Here is a 22505-nt window from a genome sequence, read left to right on the forward strand (position 1 = left end):
TAGGAGGCATGGTTAGTAAGTTTGCAGACAGCACCAAAGTTGGTGGTGTAGTCTACAGTGAAGAAGGTTTTCAAAGATTACAAAGGGATCTTGAAATATCTGACCAATGGGCTGAAGAGTGGCAGATGGAGTTTAATTTGAATAAGTGCATTTTGGTAAAACAAACAAGGGCAGGACTTATACAGTTAATGTTAGGGACCTGGGTAGTGTTGTTGAAGAGAGAAACATAGGGATTCAGATACATAGTTCTTTGAACGTTGCATCATGGGTAGACAGGAGAAAGTGAGGACTGCAGATGCTGGAGATCAGAGCTGAAAATGTGTTGCTGGAAAAGCGCAGCAGGTCAGGCAGCATGACATTTCAGGCATAAGCCCTTCTTCAGGAATGAGGAAAGTGTGTCCAGTAGGCTAAGATAAGCATCATGGGTAGACAGGCTTGTTAAGAAGGTGTTTTACATGCTTCCTTTCATTGCTCAGACTTAAAAATCACATAACACCAGGTTACAGTTGTGAGAAACAAAGCTCACTCACTTCAATAATTTCAGTCCGAGACAAGATCTGAATCACTAGTGTCATTTATTTCGCTTTTGCAAGAGGGGTGTGGTGTCACTGTCCACAAGGCAGGGACACACACACACTAAATTCAACTAGTACACAATATTTATGTAATTTGGTTCCTATTCTTTCATCCCATTGCTCCTCCCCTGTTTACATCTCCCACCTCTCTTAAGACCTGCGCCATTACTCTTGTTCATCTCTTGCCTTATCCGGCCTTGTCTGTGACAAAATGCTTATTTCTGGCCTCACAAGGCCATTTGGCCACATCCCGCCGTGGTCCATTGTTAGGTATATCCTCCTTCACTAACATCTGTTTCCCTCACTTGTTATGATCTTATGACCTTATGACTTCTTGATTGTGGTTTGTTCTTGTTTTTGCAGAAGCGGGAAATAGATACTTATAACTACTGTTTGTACAGGCGTATCTAGCTTAACCCCTTCCCCTCACAGCACCTTATCTATTTGTCTGTTACATCTACCATTGTTTGAAGGCACATTTCATTCTTGCATGCACATTTTAGCTAATACAAAAACAATTATGTATTTCCTTCACATAGTTTTCATTCTTGTTGACTCAGCTCTTGGCTGAAACAATTATATACTAGTGTGAGTTCATTTACCTTGCATAAGTAATTATGATTGCAGAAGTAACACTACTTTACCTATATCCCACATAGTCCAACAAGTTTATTTGGAAGTACAAGCCGACGCAACGCTGCTCTTTCGTCAGGTAGCTCGTGGGGCAGGATCATAGGACTTAGAATTTATAATATATAACTTATTATAAAATTTACTATAAATTCTGTGTCTTACGATCCTGCCCCACTGGCTACCTGACAAAGGAGCAGTGGTCTGAAAACTTGTACTTCCAAATAAACCTGTTAGATCACAACCTGGTGTTGTGTGATTTTTAACTTTGTCCACCCCAGTCCAAGACCGTTCCCTCCATGACTACCTGGTCAGGTCCACGCCACCCCAACAACCCACCCTCCTTCCTGGCACCCTCCCCTGCCATCGCAGGAATTGCAAAACCTGTGCCCACACCTCCCTCACCTCCATCCAAGGCCCCAAAGGAGCCTTCCACATCCAAAGTTTTACCAGCACATAATATCATTTATTGTATTCATTGCACCCAATGCGGTTTCCTCTACATTGGGGAGACTGGACACCTCCTAACAGAGCGATTTAGGGAATATTTCCAGGACACGAGCACTAATCAACCCCACTGCCCTGTGGCCTGACATTTCAACTCTCCCTCCCACTCTGCTGAGGACATGCAGGTCCTGGGCCTCCTCCACCGCCGCTGCCTCACCACCCGACGCCTCATCTTCCTCCTCGGAACACTTCAACCCCAGGGCATCAATGTGGATTTCACCAGTTTCCTCATTTCCCCGTTTCCGCCCCCCCCCCCCTCACTCCAGCTCCAACCTTCCAGCTCAGCACCACCCTCATGACCTGTCCTACCTGCCTATCTCCCTTTCCACCTGTCCACTCCACCCTCCTCTCTGACCTATGACCTTCATCCCCACCCCCATTCACCCATTGTACTCTTTGCTCCCTTCCCCTCACCCTCCTCTCTGACCTATCACCTCCATCCCCACCCCCATTCACCCATTGTACTCTATGCTACTTTCTCCCCTCTCCTCTCATTTATCTCTCCACTCTGCAGGCACCCTGCCACTATTCCTGATGAAGGGCTTTTGCCCGAAACGTCGATTTTCCTGCTCCTCGGATGCTGCCTGAACTGCTGTGCTTTTCCAGCACCACTTTAATCTAAACATGTGGGAACTTGTCGAGTTGATCCATCAAAGTGCGCCTGCGTGGAGGGAGAGGGACGCTGCAATGCGGCTGCGCAGTTCGTTCGCTGCCTGTCCGACCGTTATACCGGGAGCTGAAATCGGGGCATTATGGAGGTTAGGAAGGCCGTTTGTGTCCTGAAGGGTCCCGGTTCCGCCACTGGCACAATTTGTTTGAGAACAGCCGTGAGTACTATCTATTTTCTACTCGAACCAGGAATAAATCCGGCCTTCGAGGATCAGGTGACGGTTGGATGCGGAGGCACGTGCTAAGCTTTTGAACGAAGCGCCTGTTAATGGCGGAACAAATGGCAAATTCTGATAGTTAAATCCGTGTGTTGGTATTTCAGTTAAAGTATCATTCGTTTCCAACACCCCCCCCTCCCCCCGTGTTAATGTGCTTAAAAAAAACCTAAATGTGAGCAAACAGCTGAGATTTGTAAAAGTTGCTGCTGTTGGTTGGGCGTTGGAGAACTTGAGTTACTGAATGTGATGCTCCCAGATCCATATCGTCTTCCTGGTCCGCAATAAGTCTCGCTCCCTTTTTACCGTGCTGTATTATCCCTATGGCTGAATGACACTATCCGGCGTTCGGCGGCTGATAGGAGCTATTTAAATGGCGGCACAGTGGTTAGCACTGCTGCCTCACAGCGCCAGAGACCCGGGTTCAATTCCTGCCTCAGGTGACTGACTGTGTGGAGTTTGCACGTTCTCCCTGTGTTTGCGTGGGTTTCCTCCGGGTGCTCTGGTTTCCTCCCACACTCCAAAGATGTGCAGGTCAGGTGAATTGGCCATGCTAAATTGCCCGTAGTGTTAGGTAAGGGGTAAATGTAGGGGTATGGGTGGGTTACGCTTCGGTGGGTTGGTGTGGACTTGTTGGGCCGAAGGGCCTGTTTCCAAACTGTAATGTAATCTAATCTAATCTAAATGTCGTGCAGCACTTTGACTTGGGGGCGATGAGGTGTCAAGGTATTTTTCAATGTATAATTTCAGTTACATCCCACTGTAAACTTTTGCTATGAATTCTGTGTCTTACAATGCTGTACTCCACAACCACCTGATGAAGGAGCAGTGCTCAGAAGGCTAGTGCTTCCATTTAAACCTGTTGGACTATGACCTGGTGTTGTGATTTTTAACTTTGTTTGGAAATAGGGTGTGTGTGAAGAACACATGACAGTGGGAGGGAGTATGTTGGTTTGCAGTATGTGTGACTGGGTAGTACGTTTGCTGTACTTTGGCAAGAGTGAGTGTCAGAGCGTCTGGTGTGTGATTGGAATGAGTATGTTTGAGAGAGTCTGGCATGACAGTGAAAATGGGTTTTGCATGTTTGTGCTCAGTTGCTTGCATGGTGTTATGTGTGGTTCTGCATAGAGATTGTGTTTAGCGTGAGTTTCCCAATGAATCTCTAAATCTGGTGTACAGTTTTGTAGTGTTTGTTTGAGGTGAATCTGTTTGAGGTTCTATTCGGTGAATGTGTCAGATTTGATGTGTTTGTTCTGAATCGTGCACGAGTAGCAATCACTTGTTTCGTTGTTCCTATTCATTTTTTTTCCTGTGCTAGATTGAAATCAGCCTGCAGAAATATGGGGCCTATCTGATATTAGAGTCCTTGATAAAACAATGATTTGGAGGTGCTGGTGTTGGACAAAGTTTAAAAAAATCACACAACCCCAAGTTAGAGTCCAACAGCTTTATTTGGAAGCACTAGCTTTCTGAGCACTGCTCATTCATCAGGTGGTTGCGGAGATTGTAAGACACAGAATTTATAGCAAAAGTTTACAATATGATGCAACTGAAATTATTTATTAAAAAAAGACCTGGATTGTTTTAAGTCCCTCAATATTTAGGGGGGGTGGGGGTGGGTTCTGTGAGAGTGTGTGTGTGTGTAAAGGGGTACAAGTCTGTGAGAGAGTGCGTGTGTGAGTGTCTGAGAAAGAGCTTGTGTATGAGAGAGGGTCTATAGGAGTGTATGGGTTTATAGGAGTGTGTGTGTGTGTGTGTGTGTGGTGCAGTGGGGTCACCTGTAGTGACAATGAACCCAAGGTCCTAGTTGAGGCCATTCCCATGAGTACCGAACTTGGCTATCAGCCTATACTTGACCACTTTGTGTTGATGCCTGTCCTGAAGGCTGCCTTGGAGAATGGTCACCCAAAGGTCTGAGGTCAAATGTCCTGGACCACTTAAGTGTTCTCCGACTGGGAGGGAACACTCCTGTCTGTTGATTGTTGCGTGGTGTCCATTCACCTGTTGTTGTAGCCTCTGCTTTGTCTTGCCAAAGTATCATGCCTCAGGACATCCTTGCCTGAAGCATATGAGATAGACAACGTTGGCTGAGTCACGAGCATCTGCTGCATATGTGGTGGGTGGTAGCGTGTATTGAGAAGATTTGTAGCTCAGGTTGAGGTTCTGGATGTAGGTTTGCTTGCTGAGCTAGAAGATTCGTTTTCAGATGTTTCGTCACCATACTAGGTAACATCTTCAGTCAGCCTCAGGACGAAGCACTGCTGATAACTCGTATTTTATATTTATATGTTTGGGTTTCTTTGGGTTGGTGATATCATTTCCTGTGGTGGTGTCACTTCCTGTTCTTTTTCTCAAGGGGTGGTAAATGGGATCCAAGTCAATGTATTTGTTCATAGAGTTCTGGTTGGAATGCTTACATACAGATAAGGAAGGATACCACTTTGGTACAATACATCCATCTTAGGATAAGCCAAACAGAGACATGCACAAGAATTCCTAGAGGCATGGCATTCCAACTGGAACTCTATCAGCAAACATGTTGACTTGGACCCCATTTACCATGCCCTGAGAAAACTAACAGGAAGTGACATCACCAACCCAAACAAATAAATAGAATGCAGGAATCATCAGCAGTGCTTCGTCCAGAGGCTCACTGAAGATGTTACCAAGAATGGTAATGAAACGTCTGAAAATGAACCTTCCAGCTCAGTGAGCAAACCTACATCCATGGTGGGTGGTATCCCCACCAGTAATGGTGGTATGTTGACAGTTGCAATGGTGGTGTCTTGCAGCATCTACCGTGACAGAGTTGTATGGTGTTGTCCTGAAAGCCAGGCAGTTTGCTGCGAATAATGATCTGTTTGAGGTTTGGTGTTGAAAGGCGAGATATATGGAGGGGAGGGGAAGGTCTTGGCGAGGTGCTCATCTTCATTGATAATGTGTTACAAGCTGCGAAGAATATGACGTTTTTCAGCTCCTGGGAAGTACTGGACAATGAAGGGTCAACTGTGGGTTGCAGCTCATGTCTGTCTCCTGAGGGGGTCATTACAGTTTCTCGCTGTGGCACGTTGGAACTGGCATTCATGAGTTGAGCATTGTGCCCTGTTTTTATGAGGATATCCTTGAGTACGTACAAGTGTCTGTCACATTCTTCCTTACCTGAACAGATCCTGTGTATGCGAAGGGCTTGTCCATAGAGGATGGCTGTTTTAATATGCTTTGGGTGGAAGCTGGAGAAGTAGCATCGTGAGGTTATCTGTGGGTTTGCGGTAGATGAGGTGCCAATCCTTGATGGAGATGCATGTATCCAAGAATGAGACAGATACTAAAGAGTAGTCCATGGTGAGTTTGATGGTGGGATCAAACTCATTGATATCACTGTGTAGTTGTTTCAGTAACTCCTCGCAATGGGTCCAGAGTGGGAAAATATCATCTGGTGTATAGTGTTAGTTGGAGGTCCTGCGTAGCAAAGTCATCTTGTTCAACCTGTGCATGAAAATGTTGGCATGTTGGGATGCAAATTTGATCCTCATGGCTGTTACGTATGTCTGATTGAAGAACTGGTTGTCAAAGGTGAAAATGTTGTGGTCGAGGATAAAGCAGATGAGTTGTAGATGGTGCTCAGAGATTGGCAGTTGGTGTTGAGTAATGAGGCTGTTGCTGCGTTTCCGTCATTGTGGGGGATACTGGTGTAGAGTACTGAAACGTCCATTGCTACGAGGAATGTTCCCAGCTCGACTGGTCTGTGGGTGCTGAGTTTCTGTAAATGAGTTTCATTTTCTTGGTGGGCCAGAAATTGAGCCCTCTGCTAAGTACTTCAATCTCTTCCTGTTGAAGGGTGTGGTCCGATAAGTTGACAATTGACTTCCCTGTGGTGATAACATTTTCCACTGTGGTGCCAGGACAGGCTTGGCTACTGCTGGTGGTGTTGCCAAGTTTCTCCAATTTGTTGTTCTTGGTGTGCATGGATGTGGTGTAGTTTTGTTGCCTTCCCTGTTTAGCAATGTCCTGTAGTTGTACTACTGTACCCTGAGTGCAGGCTGCGTGTGTGGACTCCATCTTAATTTCAAGGTTGTGGTGCCTGTTGTACTATTGGTGCACGAGATGATTGAAGAGCTCTGTGTCTTACGATCTTATATTCCACGACCACCTGATGAAGGAGCAGGGCTCCGAAAGCTAGTGCTTCCAAATAAACCTGTTGGACATAACGACTGAGGAATCCTGGTGAAGGGCCTATGCCTGAATCATCGATTCTTTTGCTCTGGCTGTGCTTTTCCAGCACCCCACTCTCGACTCTGATCTTCAGCATCTGCAGTCCTCACTTTCTTCTACATTCTGGTAAATGTTTATTCACTGAAAAGGTTTAGAATATTTAAATAGCTATTTAGTATGTTAGTAAATGTGTAAGGTGAGTGGCAAGAATGCCAAGAGGTTAGGGTGGTTAATAGGTAGAGAGGCAACTGCTTACAGTGGTAGATGAGTAGGGTGGGAGGTGATGGTTAAGTTCGAGGGTCAGGTAAGTGGGTTGGTGGAGAGTTGAAAGTTTAAGTGGAGTTACCATTAAGGGAGAATGGGGAATTAATGGATCAGAATAAAGTTAAGGTTATTAGGACAGTCAAAGGGTTGGGAGTGAAATTGACTGGTTGTACCATCTAGGCAAAAGTGAGGACTGTAGATGCTGGAAATCAGAGTCTAGGTTAGAGTGGAGAGCAGGAAAATCAACGTTTTGGGCAAAAGCCTTACTGACTTCTAAATCTCAACAGCTAATAGTCAAAAGGGGACATTGTTTCTATAAACAAAACCAGAAATTGCTGGAAAAGCTCAGCAGGTCTGGCAGCATCCGTGGAAAGGAATCAGAGTTAACATTTTGGGTCCAGTGACTCTTCCTCAGAACAGATGGTAGCTAGGAAAATGTTGGATTATATGCAGAAGATAGGATGAGAGAAGTGGGTAAGGAATAAGTGATAGGTAGGCTCTTTTGGAGGCCAAAAGAGTGAGAAGAACAGTTGGACAGACAATGGAGTGGATAATGATCTGGTGAGAAAGGTGAATAGCTATCAGTGGGGACTGTTAGTGGTTAACAATGGATTGTGTGTATTGCAGACGATGATAACAATGCCTGGTGTGTGGCATTAGGGTAATGACATGGGAGAGCTCAAGCCCTAATGTTGTTGAAATCAGTATTGAGCAGGTAGGCTGCAGGGTTCCCATTTGGGAAATAAGTTGCTCTTCTTCCAGCTTGCATTGAGCTTCGCTGGAGCACTGCAGCAAGCCTGAGACAGTAATGTTGGCCAGGGAGCAAGGTGGTGTGTCAGAGTGACAGGCAAGTGGAAGGTCAGATCTTGTTTTGTGGACAGAGAAAAGACTTGTAAAAATGACTGCAAAAAAGACGCATCCACTTGCCTGTCACTTTAACAAACCACCTTATTCCCTGGCCAGCATCTGTCTCGGGCTTGCTATAGTGTTCCAGCGAAGCCTGGCAGAAGCTGAAAGAACAGCACCTCCTTTTTCATTTGGGGATCCTGCAGCTTTCTGGACTCAAGTACTGATTTCAACAGCTTTGGGATTTGAGCTCTCCTATATCCTTACCCCAACCCACAAACACCAGGTCTTGTTATCGTATAGTCTGCTATTACACACAACCCATTGTTAGCCACTAATAGTGCCCATTAATAGCCTTTCACCTTCCTCATCAGATTGTGATCTACTCCTTTTTCTGTCCAACTGTTCTTCTCTCTCTTTGGCCTCTATACCCAGCTATTGTTTGCTCCTTATCCCCTCTTTCCCCCATCCTAAGTACCATTAGTTCTGAGGAAAGGTCACTGGACCCGAAATGTTAATTCTGATTTCTATCCACAGATGCTACTAGACCTGCTGAGATTTTCCAGCATTTTCTGGTTTTGTTCCTGATTTATAGCATTCACAGTTCTTTTGGTTTTCATGGTTTCTGTAAAGATCATTTCACCATTGGATTTCTGGATAGGTTTGTGATACAATACCCCTATCCAGGAATCTCCAGCGCAGAAAACATCTAAAGATATGTGACTTGGATTCAGGATTGAAAATAGAATGTCCTACATGTTTCAGGTGTGTGTCCTTCCTCAAAACTTGTACTTTGCTGAGCCAGGCACATTTGAAATGCTGTCTGATTTATTTCCCTTTCAATACGACTGTGCTACTGAAAGAACTGCCGATGCTGTAAATCAGGGACGAAAATATAAATTGCTGGAAAAGCTGAGCAAGTCTGAAGCATCTGTGGGGAGAAATCAGTTTACATTTCGGTGAGAGGGACCCTTCAGAATGCTCTCAAGGGTCCCTCAACCTGAAATGTTAACTCTGATTTCTCTCCGAAGATGTTACCAGACATGCTCAGCTTTTCCAGCGATTTCTCACTTTTATTTCCTACTATTATCCCAACATTTGCCTTTTTAAAAATATGTTAATCCTAGATTGGAATGAATGAATGAATGAGTCAGGTTTCTTGTCACATGCAATCGAATGAGCTCAGTGAAAAGTTTGTAATGTTGCCGCTTACGGTGCCAATTTAGATACAAGATACCTATGTACAAAAACTTATTCTTTGAATTTTGTATCAAATACTTAATAAATAGAAGTCCATAAGAATAAAGAGGAAAAGAAAAAGTACTCAATTTTTCCCCTGTCTGTGCCAGCACCTAGCATCCAGACTGCTTTTGCTTCAGTCCAAGTCTCCAGATTATGCTGGGCTTCAAAACTCATGGCTTCGCCTCCCACTACAGCCTCCAATCTGGGACTCGCCTCTCCATGACTGCCTTCAGTCTGAGACTGTCCTCCAGGCTCATGCCTTACATATATACTTATCTTGTAGGAAGGTGGACATTCGACTTGCATAAATGGAGAAATTACTGGATTGACTCCTGGAAAACATGGATTTCATGTGCACACGTTTGGAGACATATCGAAAGGTATTTATGTTATTTGTCATTGATATTCAAAGGAACATGGGAAAAACTATTAGAACAGAAATCACTCAAATAATTTGTAAAATGTATAACTTGAAAGAGAAAAGAATATCATAAATTGTAATCCTCTACAGATTGTTGGCTGAATTGGGCAACTCCTCATTGCTTCACCACAGTCGTTAAAGTCATTGGTTCACCACAGTTAGGCACCTCACTGAACTTAATGGCTATCCATGAAATTTCTAAATTTTCCTGTAGCAGTTATTTAATATTGATAAGTAATCGTTGTCCTGCCATGAACTTGAAACTTTGGAGGCCAGGGATGGGATGGATGAAGCTTTGTAAGTTCTAGAGTGTTCAATTTAACTTTAAATGTAATTGACTTAGGTCTCTCAATTGTAGACTCGGTTGGGAAAATTACAGGACAGATCAGGTATCAGTATGTCTTCAAAAATATCTTGGATTTTAAATTTATTACAATAAGTACAGAACAGTGATGTTGACTACAGGCAGTGGTATCAATTGATCCATTTTGAAACATTGGCTCATGATTTCTGGTTGATTGGGCACTTGTCTTTTTGCTGTGTTATATTGAAGTCTATTTTCTTTGTTCTTGTGTGTTTGGTTGCTAAAAGTTACTGTGTATTCACCCTTGTTAGACAATAAATCTGTCCAAGGTCAGTGGAATCCCTGAGCTCTAACTTGTTAGCGCACAAACAGTATATGATCAGTCTTAAATTGCCAAGGTGGTGTGTGGTCAATTTGATTTTTGTTTTAAAGATCATGGTCATCTTATTGATACTCCTTATTATCTCCTGATTGGTTCCTGGGATGTCAGTCATTTTGAAAGGCCAATCCTGTCTTTCACAGGGGCTTTCTTTAACCTCCCATAGAGATTGGAGTCATGTGCTTGACAAGAATTATCGTTAGACAATATCATATGATTACCAGAAATCAACCCTTATCAAATAGTGAAGGTGTTTGGAATGTTTTCTTTTATTGGTCAGAGTATTGAATACAGGAGTTGGGAGGTCATGTTGCGGCTATACAGGACGTTGGTTAGGCCACTGTTCGAATATCGCGTGCAATTCTGGTCTCCTTCTTAACTGAAAGGTATTGTGAAACTTGAAATGGTTCAGAAAAGATTTACAAGGATTTTGCCAGGGTTGGAGGATTTGAGTTATAGGGAGAGGCTGAATAGGCTGGGGCTGCTTTCTGTGGAGTGTCGGAGGCTGAGGAGTGACCTTATAGAGGTTTTATAAAATCATGAGGGACATGGTAGGATAAATAGACAAAGTCTTTTCCCTGGGGCGAGGGAGTCCAGAACTAGAGGGGAAAGATATAAAAGAGACCTAAGGGGCAACTTTTTCACGCAGAGGGTGGTACGTGTATGGAACGAGCTGTCAGAGGAAGTGGTGGAGGCTGGTACAATTGCAGCATTTAAAAAGCATCTGGATGGGTATATGAATATGAAGGGTTTGGAAGGATATGGGTCGGTTGCTGGCAGGTGGGACTTGATTGGGCTGGGATATCTGATCGGTATAGACAAATTGGACCGATGGGTCTGTTTCCATGCTGTACATCTCGATGACTCTAATTGCGCTGAAGAGGCCAAGCACACCTTAGTGAACTGTTTGCCAACTTTAATCCAAGGTAATGAATAGGCATTTAATATACTTTAAAAAGAGACAGTGACTTCATTTTAACACAGTTTAAGTTAAAAGTCTTAGCCAATTTAGGATATAAAACTGTGGCTTAGAACTGAAAGTTTATTTGAATCTATCTGAAAAGTCATTCCTATTATGAATTTTTAAAACTCTTTCTTGGCTTATAGGAATTGCTGGTCAGGCCAGCGTTTACTGCCCATTCCTAATTGTCCTGGAGAAGATACTGTTGAGGTGCCTCCTTAAACTTTGCTCTGTAGAGACATCCACAGTGACGTTAGGGAGATCAAGGATTTTGACCCAGAAATAAGTAAGGAATGTTGATACAATTCCAAGTCAGTGTGTTTTGGAGGGGGACTTGGATGTGATGGTGTTTCGATCTATCTGCTGCCCTTGTCCTTCTAGGTGGTAGAGTTCAAGACTGGAATTTTATACTGAAGGAGTCTTCATATGTTTTTGCAGTACAGTAAATCTTGTAAATGGTACACACTGCTGCCACTGTGAATTAGTGGTAAAAGGCGTGATTGATGGTGGATGAGATTCCAGTCAATTTGATGATCAAGAATACAGAAGTAGGATGGAAATCAGCCAGGTTAGATTTGTCCTACCTTTTGTTGACTGGCCATTTCTATATAAGTTTTCACATTGCTGAATAGATATCAGTGTTGCATCTACACTAGAAAAGTTTGACTAGGGCATGGCTAGTTCTGGGGCACAAGTCCTCAGTCCTGTTGCTGGACTGTTTTCTTGGCTGGTGGCTATTTCTTGTCACATGGAGTGAATCAAATTGGATGAAAACTGCTGGGGACTTGAGAAAAAGTTGGAATATCCAGTTTTATAGTTGAAGATGGATGTAAATACTTCTGCCTGGTGATGGGTTTACACATCATTTGAAGATGGAGCTCTTCATTATGTCAGTTGTCAGCTGTCATTCACGACTAGCTGTAGCAGGACTACAAGGTTTATAGTTGAAAAATGTGGTGCTGGAAAAACACAGCAGGCCAGATAGCATCCGAGGAGCAGGAGAATCGACATTTCGGGCATAAGCCCTTCTTCAGGAATGAGGCTGGTGTGCCATGCGGGCTGGGATAAAGGGTAGGGGGGAGGGAATTTGGGGGAGGGGCGCTGGGAATACGATAGGTGGAAGGAGGTGAGGGTGAGGGTGATAGGCCAGAGAGGGGGTGGGGCAGAGAGGTCGGGAAGAAGACTGCAGGTCAAGAGGGCGGTGCTGAATCCCGGGGTTGGGACTGATATAAGGTGGAGGGGAGGGGAAATGAGGAAGCTGGAGAAATCTACATTCATCCCATGTGGTTGGAGGGTTCCTAGGCAGAAGATGAGGCGCTCTTCCTCCAGGCATTGTGTGGCCAGGATCTGACAATGGAGGAGGCCAAGGACCAGCATGTCATTGGCGGAGTGGGAGGGGGAGTTAAAGTGTTCAGCCACGGGGCGGTTGGTGCGGGTGTCCCAGAGGTGTTCCCTGAAACGTTCCACAAGTAGGCGGTTGGGATCCCCAATGTACAGGAGACCACATCGCGTGCAGCAGATACACTAAATGATGTGTGTGGGAGGTGCAGGTGAATTTGCGATGGATATAGAAGGATCCATTGGGGCCTTGGAGGGAGGTGTGGGTGCAAGTTTTGCACTTCTTGTGGTTGCAGGGGAAGGTGCCGGGAGTGGAGGTTGGGTTGGTGGGGGTGTGGACTTGACAAGGGAGTCGCGGAGGGAGTGGTCTCTCCTGAATGCTGATAGGGGTGGAGAGGGAAATCTATCCCTGGTGGTGGGGTCTGTCTGGAGGTGGCGGAAATGATGGAGGATGATACGTTGTATCTGGAGATTGGTGAGGTGGAAGGTGAGGACCGGTGGGGTGGAAGGTGAGGACCAGTGGGGTTCTGTCCTGGTGGTGATTGGAGGTGCAGGAAGTGGAGGAGATGCAGTGGAGAGCGTCGTTGACCATGTCGGAGGGGAAATTACGGTCTTTGAAGAATGAGGCCATTTGAGTTGTTCGGTAGTGGAATTGGTCCTCCTGGGAGCAGATGCGGCAGAGGCGGAGGAATTGGGAATATGGGATAGCGTTTTTACAGGGGGCAGAGTGGGAGGAGGTGTAACCTAGGTAGCTGTGGGAGTCGGTCGGTTTGTAGTAAATGTCTGTGTTGAGTCGGTCCCCCGAGATAGAAATGGAGAGGTCTAGGAAGGGGAGGGAGGAGTCTGAGACAGTCCAGGTAAATTTGAGGTTTGGGTGGAAGGTGTTAGTAAAGTGGATGAACTGTTCAACCTCCTCGTGGGAGCACGAGGTAGCGCCAATACAATCATTGATGTAGCGGAGGAAAAGGTGGGGGGTGGTGCCAGTGTAGAGGCGGAAGATGGACTGTTCCACATATCCGACGAAGAGGTAGGCATAGCTGGGGCCCATGCGGGTGCCCATGGCTTCTCCTTTGGTTTGGAGGAAGTGGTAGGATTTTTTCCTAACCATATCGAACATCAAAGAAAGTAAATACAAAACCTTTCATGTACTCACCCCCACACTCCGAATTCCTCGACCGTTCCAGATCCTTCTTGTGACCTTTGGATCCGCTCTGGCGCCATTGCCCACGCGGCCGTTGCAGTCACCACTGCCGCGGCGAACGGTGACGTCACCTCTGCCCCCACCGCTGCTCGGATAACAGCCACCACCGGCCATATATCCTCCGCAATTGCCGCCCAGATAACGCCTCCATGATCGCCAGGAAGACCATCGCCAACAGATGCGCGGCCGCCGCGGTAACCACAGCCACCGGGGCCAGCGCCATTTCTGCCTGGCGCACCACTTCCGCCCCTGGCGTGGCCGTCGCCACAGCCAATTCCGCCCCCAGTGACGTCACTCATCTGCTCAAGACCACGCCGCCCCCACGACTAACTCTGCCCCCACTCCCAGCTCCAGCCCACACCAGGTCCTAGCTCCCAGCCCTGCCGTATTTTCACTATCCCTCCAGACCTCCCCCTCTCTGAGGATGAACGATCAGTCCTCAGCAGAGGCCTCGCCTTCATCCCCCTACGCTCCCGGATCAATGAGTTCGACACATGGCTAGATATCAAGCATTTCTTCCGCCGCCTTCACCTCCGGGCCTACTTGTTCAACAAGGACTCTCGCCCACTCTCTGACGACCCCTTCTCCTGCCTCCAACACACCCCATCCACTTGGACACCCCGTGCTGGCCTCTTACCCGCCCTCTATCTCTTCATATCCAACTGCCGCTGCGACATTGACCGCCTCAACCTGTCCACCCCCTCACCCACTCCAACCTCTCACCCTCAACACGCAGCCTTCCACTCCCTCCGCTCCAACCCTAACCTCACCATCAAACTGGCAGACAAGGGAGGCGCAGTGGTAGTTTGGCGCACCGATCTTTACACCGCTGAAGCTAGATGCCAACTCGCAGACACCTTCTCCTACGCCCGCCTGACCATGACCCCACCTCCCACCACCAAACCATCATCTCCCAGACCATCCATAACCTCATCACCTCAGGAGATCTCCCATCCATTGCCTTCAACCTCATAGTCCCACAACCCCGCACTGCCCGTTTCTACCTCCTACCCAAAATCCACAAACCCGGCTGCCCCGGCTGACCCTTTGTCTCAGCCTGCTCCTGCCTCACCGAACTTATCTCAGCATACCTCGACAATGTCCTGTCCACCTTAGTCCAAGAACTCCTCACCTATGTTCAGGACTCCACCCACGCCCTCCAACTCCTCCATGATTTTCGCTTCCCTGACCCCCAACGCCTTATCTTCATGATGGACATCTAGTCCCTATACACTTCCATCCCCCATCACGAAGGCCTCCAAGCCCTCTGCTTCTTCCTCTCCCACCGACCCAACCAGTACCACTGACACCCTCCTTCGACTGACTGAACTGGTCCTCATTCTTAACAACTTCTCCTTCCAATCCTCCCACTTCCTCCAAACCAAAGGAGTAGCCATGGGCACCCGCCTGGGCCCCAGCTATGTCTGCCTCTTCATCATATATGTGAAACAGTCCATCTGCCAGCTACACTGGCACCACCACCTTTTTCCTCCGCAACATCGATGATTGTATTGGCACTACCTCGTGCTCCCATGAGGAGATTGAACAGTTCATCCACTTTGCTAACACCTTCCACCCCGACCTCAAAGTTACCTGGACCATCTTAGACTCCTCCTTCCGCTTCCTAGACCTCTCCATTTCTATGTTGGGCAACCGACTCAACACTGACACTTACTACAAACCAACTGATTCCCACAGCTACCTAGTTTACACCTCCTTCCACACTGCGCCCTGTAAAAACGCCATCCCATGTTCCCCATTCCTCCGCCACATCTGTTCCCAGAAGCACCAATTCCACTACCGAACAACTTAAATGGCCTCCTTCTTCAAAGATCGCAATTTCTGCTCCGACGTAGTCGACAATGCTCTCCACCACATCTCCTCCACTTCCTGCACCTCCGCCCTTGAACCCCGCCCCTCCAATCGCCACCAGGACAGAACCCCACGGTCCTCACCTTCCACCCCACCAACCTCCGGATACATGGTATCGTCCTCCATCATTTCCGTCACCTCCAGACAGACCCCACCACCAGGGATATATTTCCCTCTCCACCCCTATCAGCATTCAGGAGAGACCACTCCCTCCGCGACTCCCTTGTCAAGTCCACACCCTTCACCAACCCAACCTCCACTCCCAGCACCTTCCCCTGCAACAGTGAGAAGTGCAAAACTTGCGCCCACACCTCCCCCCTCGCCTCCCTCCAAGGCCCCAATGGATTCTTCTATATCCATCGCAAATTCACCTGCTCCTCCACACACATCATTTAGTGTATCCGCTGCACGCGATGTGGTCTCCTGTACATTGGGGAGACCAGCCGCCTACTTGTGGAACGTTTCAGGGAACACCTCTGGGACACACGCACCAACCTCCCTGTGGCTGAACACTTTAACTCCCCCTCCCACTCTGCCAATGACATGCTGGTCCTTGGCCGCCTCCATTGCCAGACCCTGGCCACACGATGCCTGGAGGAAGAGCGCCTCATCTTCAGCCTAGGAACCCTCTCACCACATGGGATGAATGTAGATTTCTCCAGCTTCCTCATTTCCCCTCCCCCCACCTTATCTCAGTCCCAACCCTCTGATTCAGCACCGCCCTCTTGACCTGCAGTCTTCTTCCCGACCTCTCCGCCCCCACCCCCTCTCTGGCCTATCACAGTCACCCTCACCTCCTTACACCTATTGTATTCCCAGCGCCCCTCCCCCCTACCTTTTATCTCAGCCTGCTTGGCACACCAGCCTCATTCCTGAAGAAGGGCTTATGCCCGAAATGTCGATTCTCCTGCTCCTCGGATGCTACCTGGCCTGCTGTGTTTTTCCAGCACCACATTTTTCAACTCTGGTACTCCAGCATCTACAGTCCTCACTTTCTCCTACAAAGCTTATAGCCGATTCTTTGGTTGTGGATAGCCTCACCTGTTTCTTGCATGCTGCCTCTTTCTTTGGCATGCACATAGTTTTATGTTGTAGCTTCACCAGGTTAACACCTCATTTTTAGGTATTTCTGATGCTCCACCTGGCATGCCTTTCTGGTGAAATTTACACCTTTCGGCCTCCATAAACCTGAACTCGAGCATTAGTACTACTCATGTCTTAACATGAGCTACATCTCTTTCACCCCTCATCTCTGTTTCCGCCTACCTACATTTTTTTATCCATTCATGGGTTTTGAGCATTTATTGCACATCCTGAAATGTCTGAGTAGGTGTTAGTAATCTGGCATCTTGAACAACTACGATCCATGTGGTGTGTGTACATCCAGAATCCTGTTGGGAAGGGAATTCCAGGATTTTAACCCAAAGCATTGAGGGAACAGTGACATAGTTCCAAGTCAGAATGATGTGTGGCTTGGAATGAAACTTGAGGTGTTACCATGCATCTACTGCCCTTGATCTTCTACTTAATAGAGGTGGTAGATTTTGAAAGATGGAATTGGAGGATACTTGGTGCATTGTTGCAGTTTATTTTTTCTGTGGTATACTCTGCTGCCACGTGTGTTGTCTAGTGGAAGGAGTAAAAGTTTAATATTTTGGATGGAGTGCCAGTTCAGTGAGCTGTTTGGTCTTGGATGATGTTGGGTTTCTTGCAGTGTTTGGAACTGAATGCATCTAGGCAGGAAAGGAATATTCCATGATGCTCCTGAATAGTCCCTTGTGGATGATGGACACTTTTTAAGAACTAAAGAAACAAGTTATTTCCTCTAGAATTCCCAGCTTCTGACCTACTGTTGTGGCCATAATGCCATAAGGTGCATGTGTATATTATGCTGCAATTAAATTTCTAGTCACAGATGATCACTTTGTTTATAGTGGTGAAGTTAGCCACGGCAATGTTGTTGAACGTTAAGTGAGAGTTTGTAGATAACCGTTTCTTTAAGTGGTTTGAGCGTTAATTCCTAGTTTTGAGTCCAAGCCTGAACAAAAAACAGTTTTGCAGAAATGCAGCAGATCTGGCAGCATCTGTACAGAGAAAAGAGTTAATGTTGATCCTTTATCAGAAACTTGAATTTTGTCCAGGACTTGCTGCATCTTGGCATAGATATCTTCAGCATCTGAAATTGTGAATGGTACTCAATAAACAGTGTTGAATCTTCAGCAAACATCTCCACATCTGATTTATGTCAGAGGGAATGTCCTGAATAAAGCCGTTCTACACTCCCGGATCTAGGGGACTAAACTGAGAAATTCCTTCAAATGACTTCGGGATTAGATGATTGATCTCCAACTCAGCTATCATCATTTGATCTAGGTATAACTCCAATCACTGAATAACTGTAACCCCAATTCCCATTGATTTCAATTTTGCAAAGTTTTATTAGTGCTAAGCTCAGATAGATGCTGCCTTGATGTCAAAGACTATCCCATTTAACGTTTTGAGTTCATCTTTTAGAACAGTTTGTGCCCAACTCTCGTGCCCTTGAACTGAATAGCTTACTGAGGGTCTGGAATCACACACAGGCCAGAAATTTCCAATGTGTGATTTCCAGTAAGAGATTTCATTCCTTAAAAGACATTGAACCAGATGGTGAGCAGTTTATTGCTGAGTAACTGTTGGTAGATGTGGTTGTTCATGACATCTTCCATCCCTTTGCTGATGTTTAATGGAGACTGATGGGCAGTGGTTGACTGGATTGAATTTATCCTGACTTTAGTGAGCAGAATATATCTGTTCGAATTTCCTGATTGCCATTGCTGTAATTGTTCTGCAACTGTCTGCCAAAGCATGGAATGGTTAAGTCTGAAGCCAAAAGTCTCCATCAGTATAATGAGAGTTTTATTGGGGCCCATAACCTTTGCTGTATACGTTTCCTTCAACTGCTTGTTCATATCAAATTATGTGAATCCAGTAGGCTAAAGACTAAGATTTGTGATTCTGGGACCTTAGGAGGCTAAACTGGGGTGATCAGCTATCTAGGATTTTTTTGTCTTTGTCCTGGTTTGACTTCTACCAGGATACGGTTTGTCTGATAGTTTTGTTTCTTGCAATACATAATGTTTCCACTTACATGCACTCTCCCCAGCAGCCCTCTGGAACTTCTCCATCAAGCTAATTCGTCACCCTGAGGCCTAGTTTGATCATCCACACAACACTTCTGTCTAAAAATGGCTGCAAATGCTTCCACCTTTACTTTTACAGTCTTAAGTAAAAATTTTAAACAAACCTAACATCATTCGCCCCTCATATCTATCTAAGGTTAATCAAATATATTAAAAAGTGGGGTGATAAATAACAGGAAATATTTGAAGAAACAGTTTTAAAATGTTCAACAAAGATGTATTCTATTAAAAATAACAAAACTTGGGGAGAAAGGCCTATCCCTGCTTTATTTGAAAAGTTACGGGTAGAATTATTACAGCTGGGTCCTCTACATTTTTTCACTTAAATGATTTGGATGCGAGCATAAGAGGTACAGTTAGTAAGTTTGCAGATGACACCAAAATTGGAGATGTAGTGGACAGCGAAGAGGGTTACCTCGGATTACAACAGGATCTGGACCAGATGGGCCAATGGGCTTAGAAGTGGCAGATGGAGTTTAATTCAGATAAATACGAGGTGCTGAATTTTGAGAAAGCAAATCTTAGCAGGACTTATACACTTAATGGTAAGATCCTAGGGAGTGTTGCTGAGCAAAGAGACCTTGGAGTGCAGGTTCATAGCTCCTTGAAAGTGGAGTCGCAAGTAGATAGGATAGTGAAGGCAGCGTTTGGTATGCTTTCCTTTATTGGTCAGAGTATTGAGTACAGGAGTTGGGAGGTCATGTTGTGGCTGTACAGGACATTGGTTAGGCCACTGTTGGAATATTATGTGCAGTTCTGGTCTCCTTCCTATCAGAACGATGTTGTGAAACTTGAAAGTGTTCAGAAAAGATTTACAAGGATGTTGTCAGGGTTGGACGATTTGAGCTTTAGGCAGAGGCTGAACAGGCTGTGGGGCTGTTTTCCCTGGAGCGTCGGAGGCTGAGGGGTGACCTTATAGAGGTTTACAAAAGTGAGGGGCATGGATAGGATAAATAGACAAAGTCTTTTCCCTGGGGTCGTGGAGTCCAAAACTAGAAGGCATAGGTTTAGGGTGAGAGGGGAAAGATATAAAAGAGACCTGAGGGGCAACTTTTTCATACAGAGGGTGTTACGTGTATGGAATGAGCTGCCAGAGGATGTGGTGGAGGCTGGTACAATTGCAACATTTAAGAGGCATTTGGATGGGTATATGAATAGGAAGAGTTTGGAGGGATATGGGTCGGGTGCTGGCAGGTGGGACTAGATTGGGTTGGGATATCTGGTCAGCATGGACAGGTTGGACCGAAGGGTCTGTTTCCAAGCCGTACATTGCTATGACTCTATCTATGACTAAGCAATTGTTATGTTACAAATAAAAGTAATATGCCAGAGGATCTTGGGTGTTGTGAAATCAACAAACAGTCAGCAAAAACTCAACTGAAACGTTTCAGAAACAGCATGAGAGTAAAACAGAGGAGGAGAGTAAAGTAGAGGTTTCTTTCTTAGAGACACAGATGTGACAAAGGAACGACGAAATGGCAAAGACATCAAACACAGCTTTTATCTGTCTTAACAGTAGAAAAGACATATTTCCAAGTCAGGATGATGTGTGACTTGGAATGAAACTTGAGGTGTTGCCATGTTTCTACTGTGCAGAAGTGAGTACTACAGATGCTAAAAATCAGAGTCTAGATTAGAGTGGTGTTGGAAAAGCACAACAGGTCAGGCAGCATCCGATGAACAGGAAGATCGATGTTTCAGTCTACCACTGTCCTTGATCTTCTACTTGGTAGGGGTTAGAAACAGAACATAATCAAGCGGGTGATAAGATTAAGGAAATTTATATCAGAAAAAAAGGAAAACCTAAGGGACTAAAATCTGATAAGTATTGGACCTAATGGCCTTCTAAAAGAAGGTTCTGCAGAGGTGTTTGATTTTGAAAAATTCTCTAGATTCTAGCTGACTGCAAGTCATGTAACACCATTCCTGAAGAAAAAAGCAACGAAGAAAACTTGAAAGTATGAGCCAGTAAATCTAGCATCAGTTTTTGGAATAGTCAGAAAATGGTAGGAATAAATGTCCAAAGATGTGCAGGTCAGGTGAATTGGCCATGCTAAATTGCCCGTAGTGTTAGGTAAGGGGTAGATGTAGGGGTATGGGTGGGTTGCGTTTCGGCGGGGCGGTGTGGACTTGTTGGGCCAAAGGGCCTGTTTCCACACTGTAAGTAATCTGTCTATCTATTCTATTCAAATGGCTAATTTTCATGCTACAGAATATGACTAATGGGCTATGACAAGCATCAGTGCTTAAGACAGTAAGATGTAGGAGCAGTAAAAGTCCATTCAGTCCATTGAGTCTGTTCTGCCATTCAGATCATTGCTGATCTGATAATCCTCAACTGTACCTTCCTGCCTTTTTCCTGTAACGCTTGATTCTATTGCTGATTAAAAATCTGTCTATTTCAAACTTGAATAAGCTAGACGACCCAGCCTCTGGTAAACGATTCCACAAATTAACTGCCCTCTAGAGAAGAACTTCTTCCTCATTCCTGTTTTAAAAGGATGACCCCCTTGTTGCCCCAGAACTGATCCCTGTGGCACTCTGCTAGTTACAAGCTGCCATCCTCAAAATGTCCCCTGTAATCCCAACTTTCTTTGAGTTAGCCAATCTTTTAACTATACTAATAAACTAGCATCAACATTCTGGGCTCTTAAGTGGATTAATATGCAGTTCCCTATCAAATGCCTTCTAAAAATCAAAACATGACAGCTTCCCCTTTATCTGTCCTGCTTCTTCTTTCTCAAGGAATTCTGGTAAATTTGTCATGTCTGATTTCCCCTTAGTGAAACCATGCTGACTCTGTTTGGTTATATTCTGTATTTTTAAATGCTCTGCTATAACATTCTTCATAATAGACTCTAAATTGTTTCCAATAACGGGTTAAGATAATTGGCCAATAGTTGTCTGTTTCTGTCTCACCCCTTTTAAATATTTTAAATTGGCAGTTTTACAATCCTCTGAGACTTTCCCAGAATCTAACAATTCTTGGAAGATTACTACCAGTGCATTGGCTGTAATATCTTATGGTGCATCCCATCAGATCCAAGGGACTTAACAGTATCCAGCCCCTTGGGTCCAACTGTTCACAGCAGATGTGGGGGTGTGTTGTATGTGGCAAATTTAATATTTTCATTGTCTTTTATAAGAAAATGCTATATAGTTTTGTGTTGTAAGGAAGAATGTAAAATTATTTCACTTAAGATTTGGACAGGCTTAGTAATTGGGCAAGAAGATGCAGATGGAATAAAATGTGGAAAAACATGAAGTTATCCACTTTGTTAGGAAGAAAAGGTGTGCAGAGTATTTCTTAAATGGTAAGAGGTTGGAAAGTGTAGATGTGCGTAGGGACTTGGATGTCACTATCAATAAGTCACTGAAGAATATCTTACAACCACTGCCATCATTCATTAGCTTTTCTCATAGCTTGCTGCACTTGTAAGAGGATTTGAGGAAGGTAGTGTAGTGAAGTTTTGTTTCAAACTCATTGTAGCTTGGTTAGATAGCACCTGGAGCAGTCTGTGCAGGTTTAGTCTCATTATGTCAGGAGATGTATGTTGCTAAAGAGGAAGTGCAATAAAGGTTGACCAGACTTTTTCTGTGTTGAAGAGAGGTTGGGCAAATTGGGCCTGTATTCTCTCGAGTTTCTGAGAATGAGAAGTGAACTCATTATAATTTACAGAATATTTG

The 22505-nt window shown here is 45.2% G+C and overlaps 1 protein-coding gene across 1 annotated transcript in view; it reads left to right on the forward strand.

Moving 5' to 3' along the window:
* The first annotated feature begins 2429 nt into the window (after positions 1–2429).
* The window catches only part of LOC140485903 (superoxide dismutase [Cu-Zn]-like), a 62457-nt gene continuing 42381 nt past the window's right edge, over positions 2430–22505 (forward strand). Inside the window, exons 1-2 of the mRNA XM_072584351.1 lie at positions 2430–2539; positions 9444–9540. Coding sequence (XP_072440452.1) covers positions 2465–2539; positions 9444–9540 — 172 coding nt within the window. The 5' untranslated portion in view covers positions 2430–2464. The remainder of the gene's footprint in view (positions 2540–9443; positions 9541–22505) is intronic.

Source organism: Chiloscyllium punctatum, chromosome 15 (genome assembly GCF_047496795.1).
Source record: "Chiloscyllium punctatum isolate Juve2018m chromosome 15, sChiPun1.3, whole genome shotgun sequence".
NCBI classification, from domain to species: domain Eukaryota; kingdom Metazoa; phylum Chordata; class Chondrichthyes; order Orectolobiformes; family Hemiscylliidae; genus Chiloscyllium; species Chiloscyllium punctatum.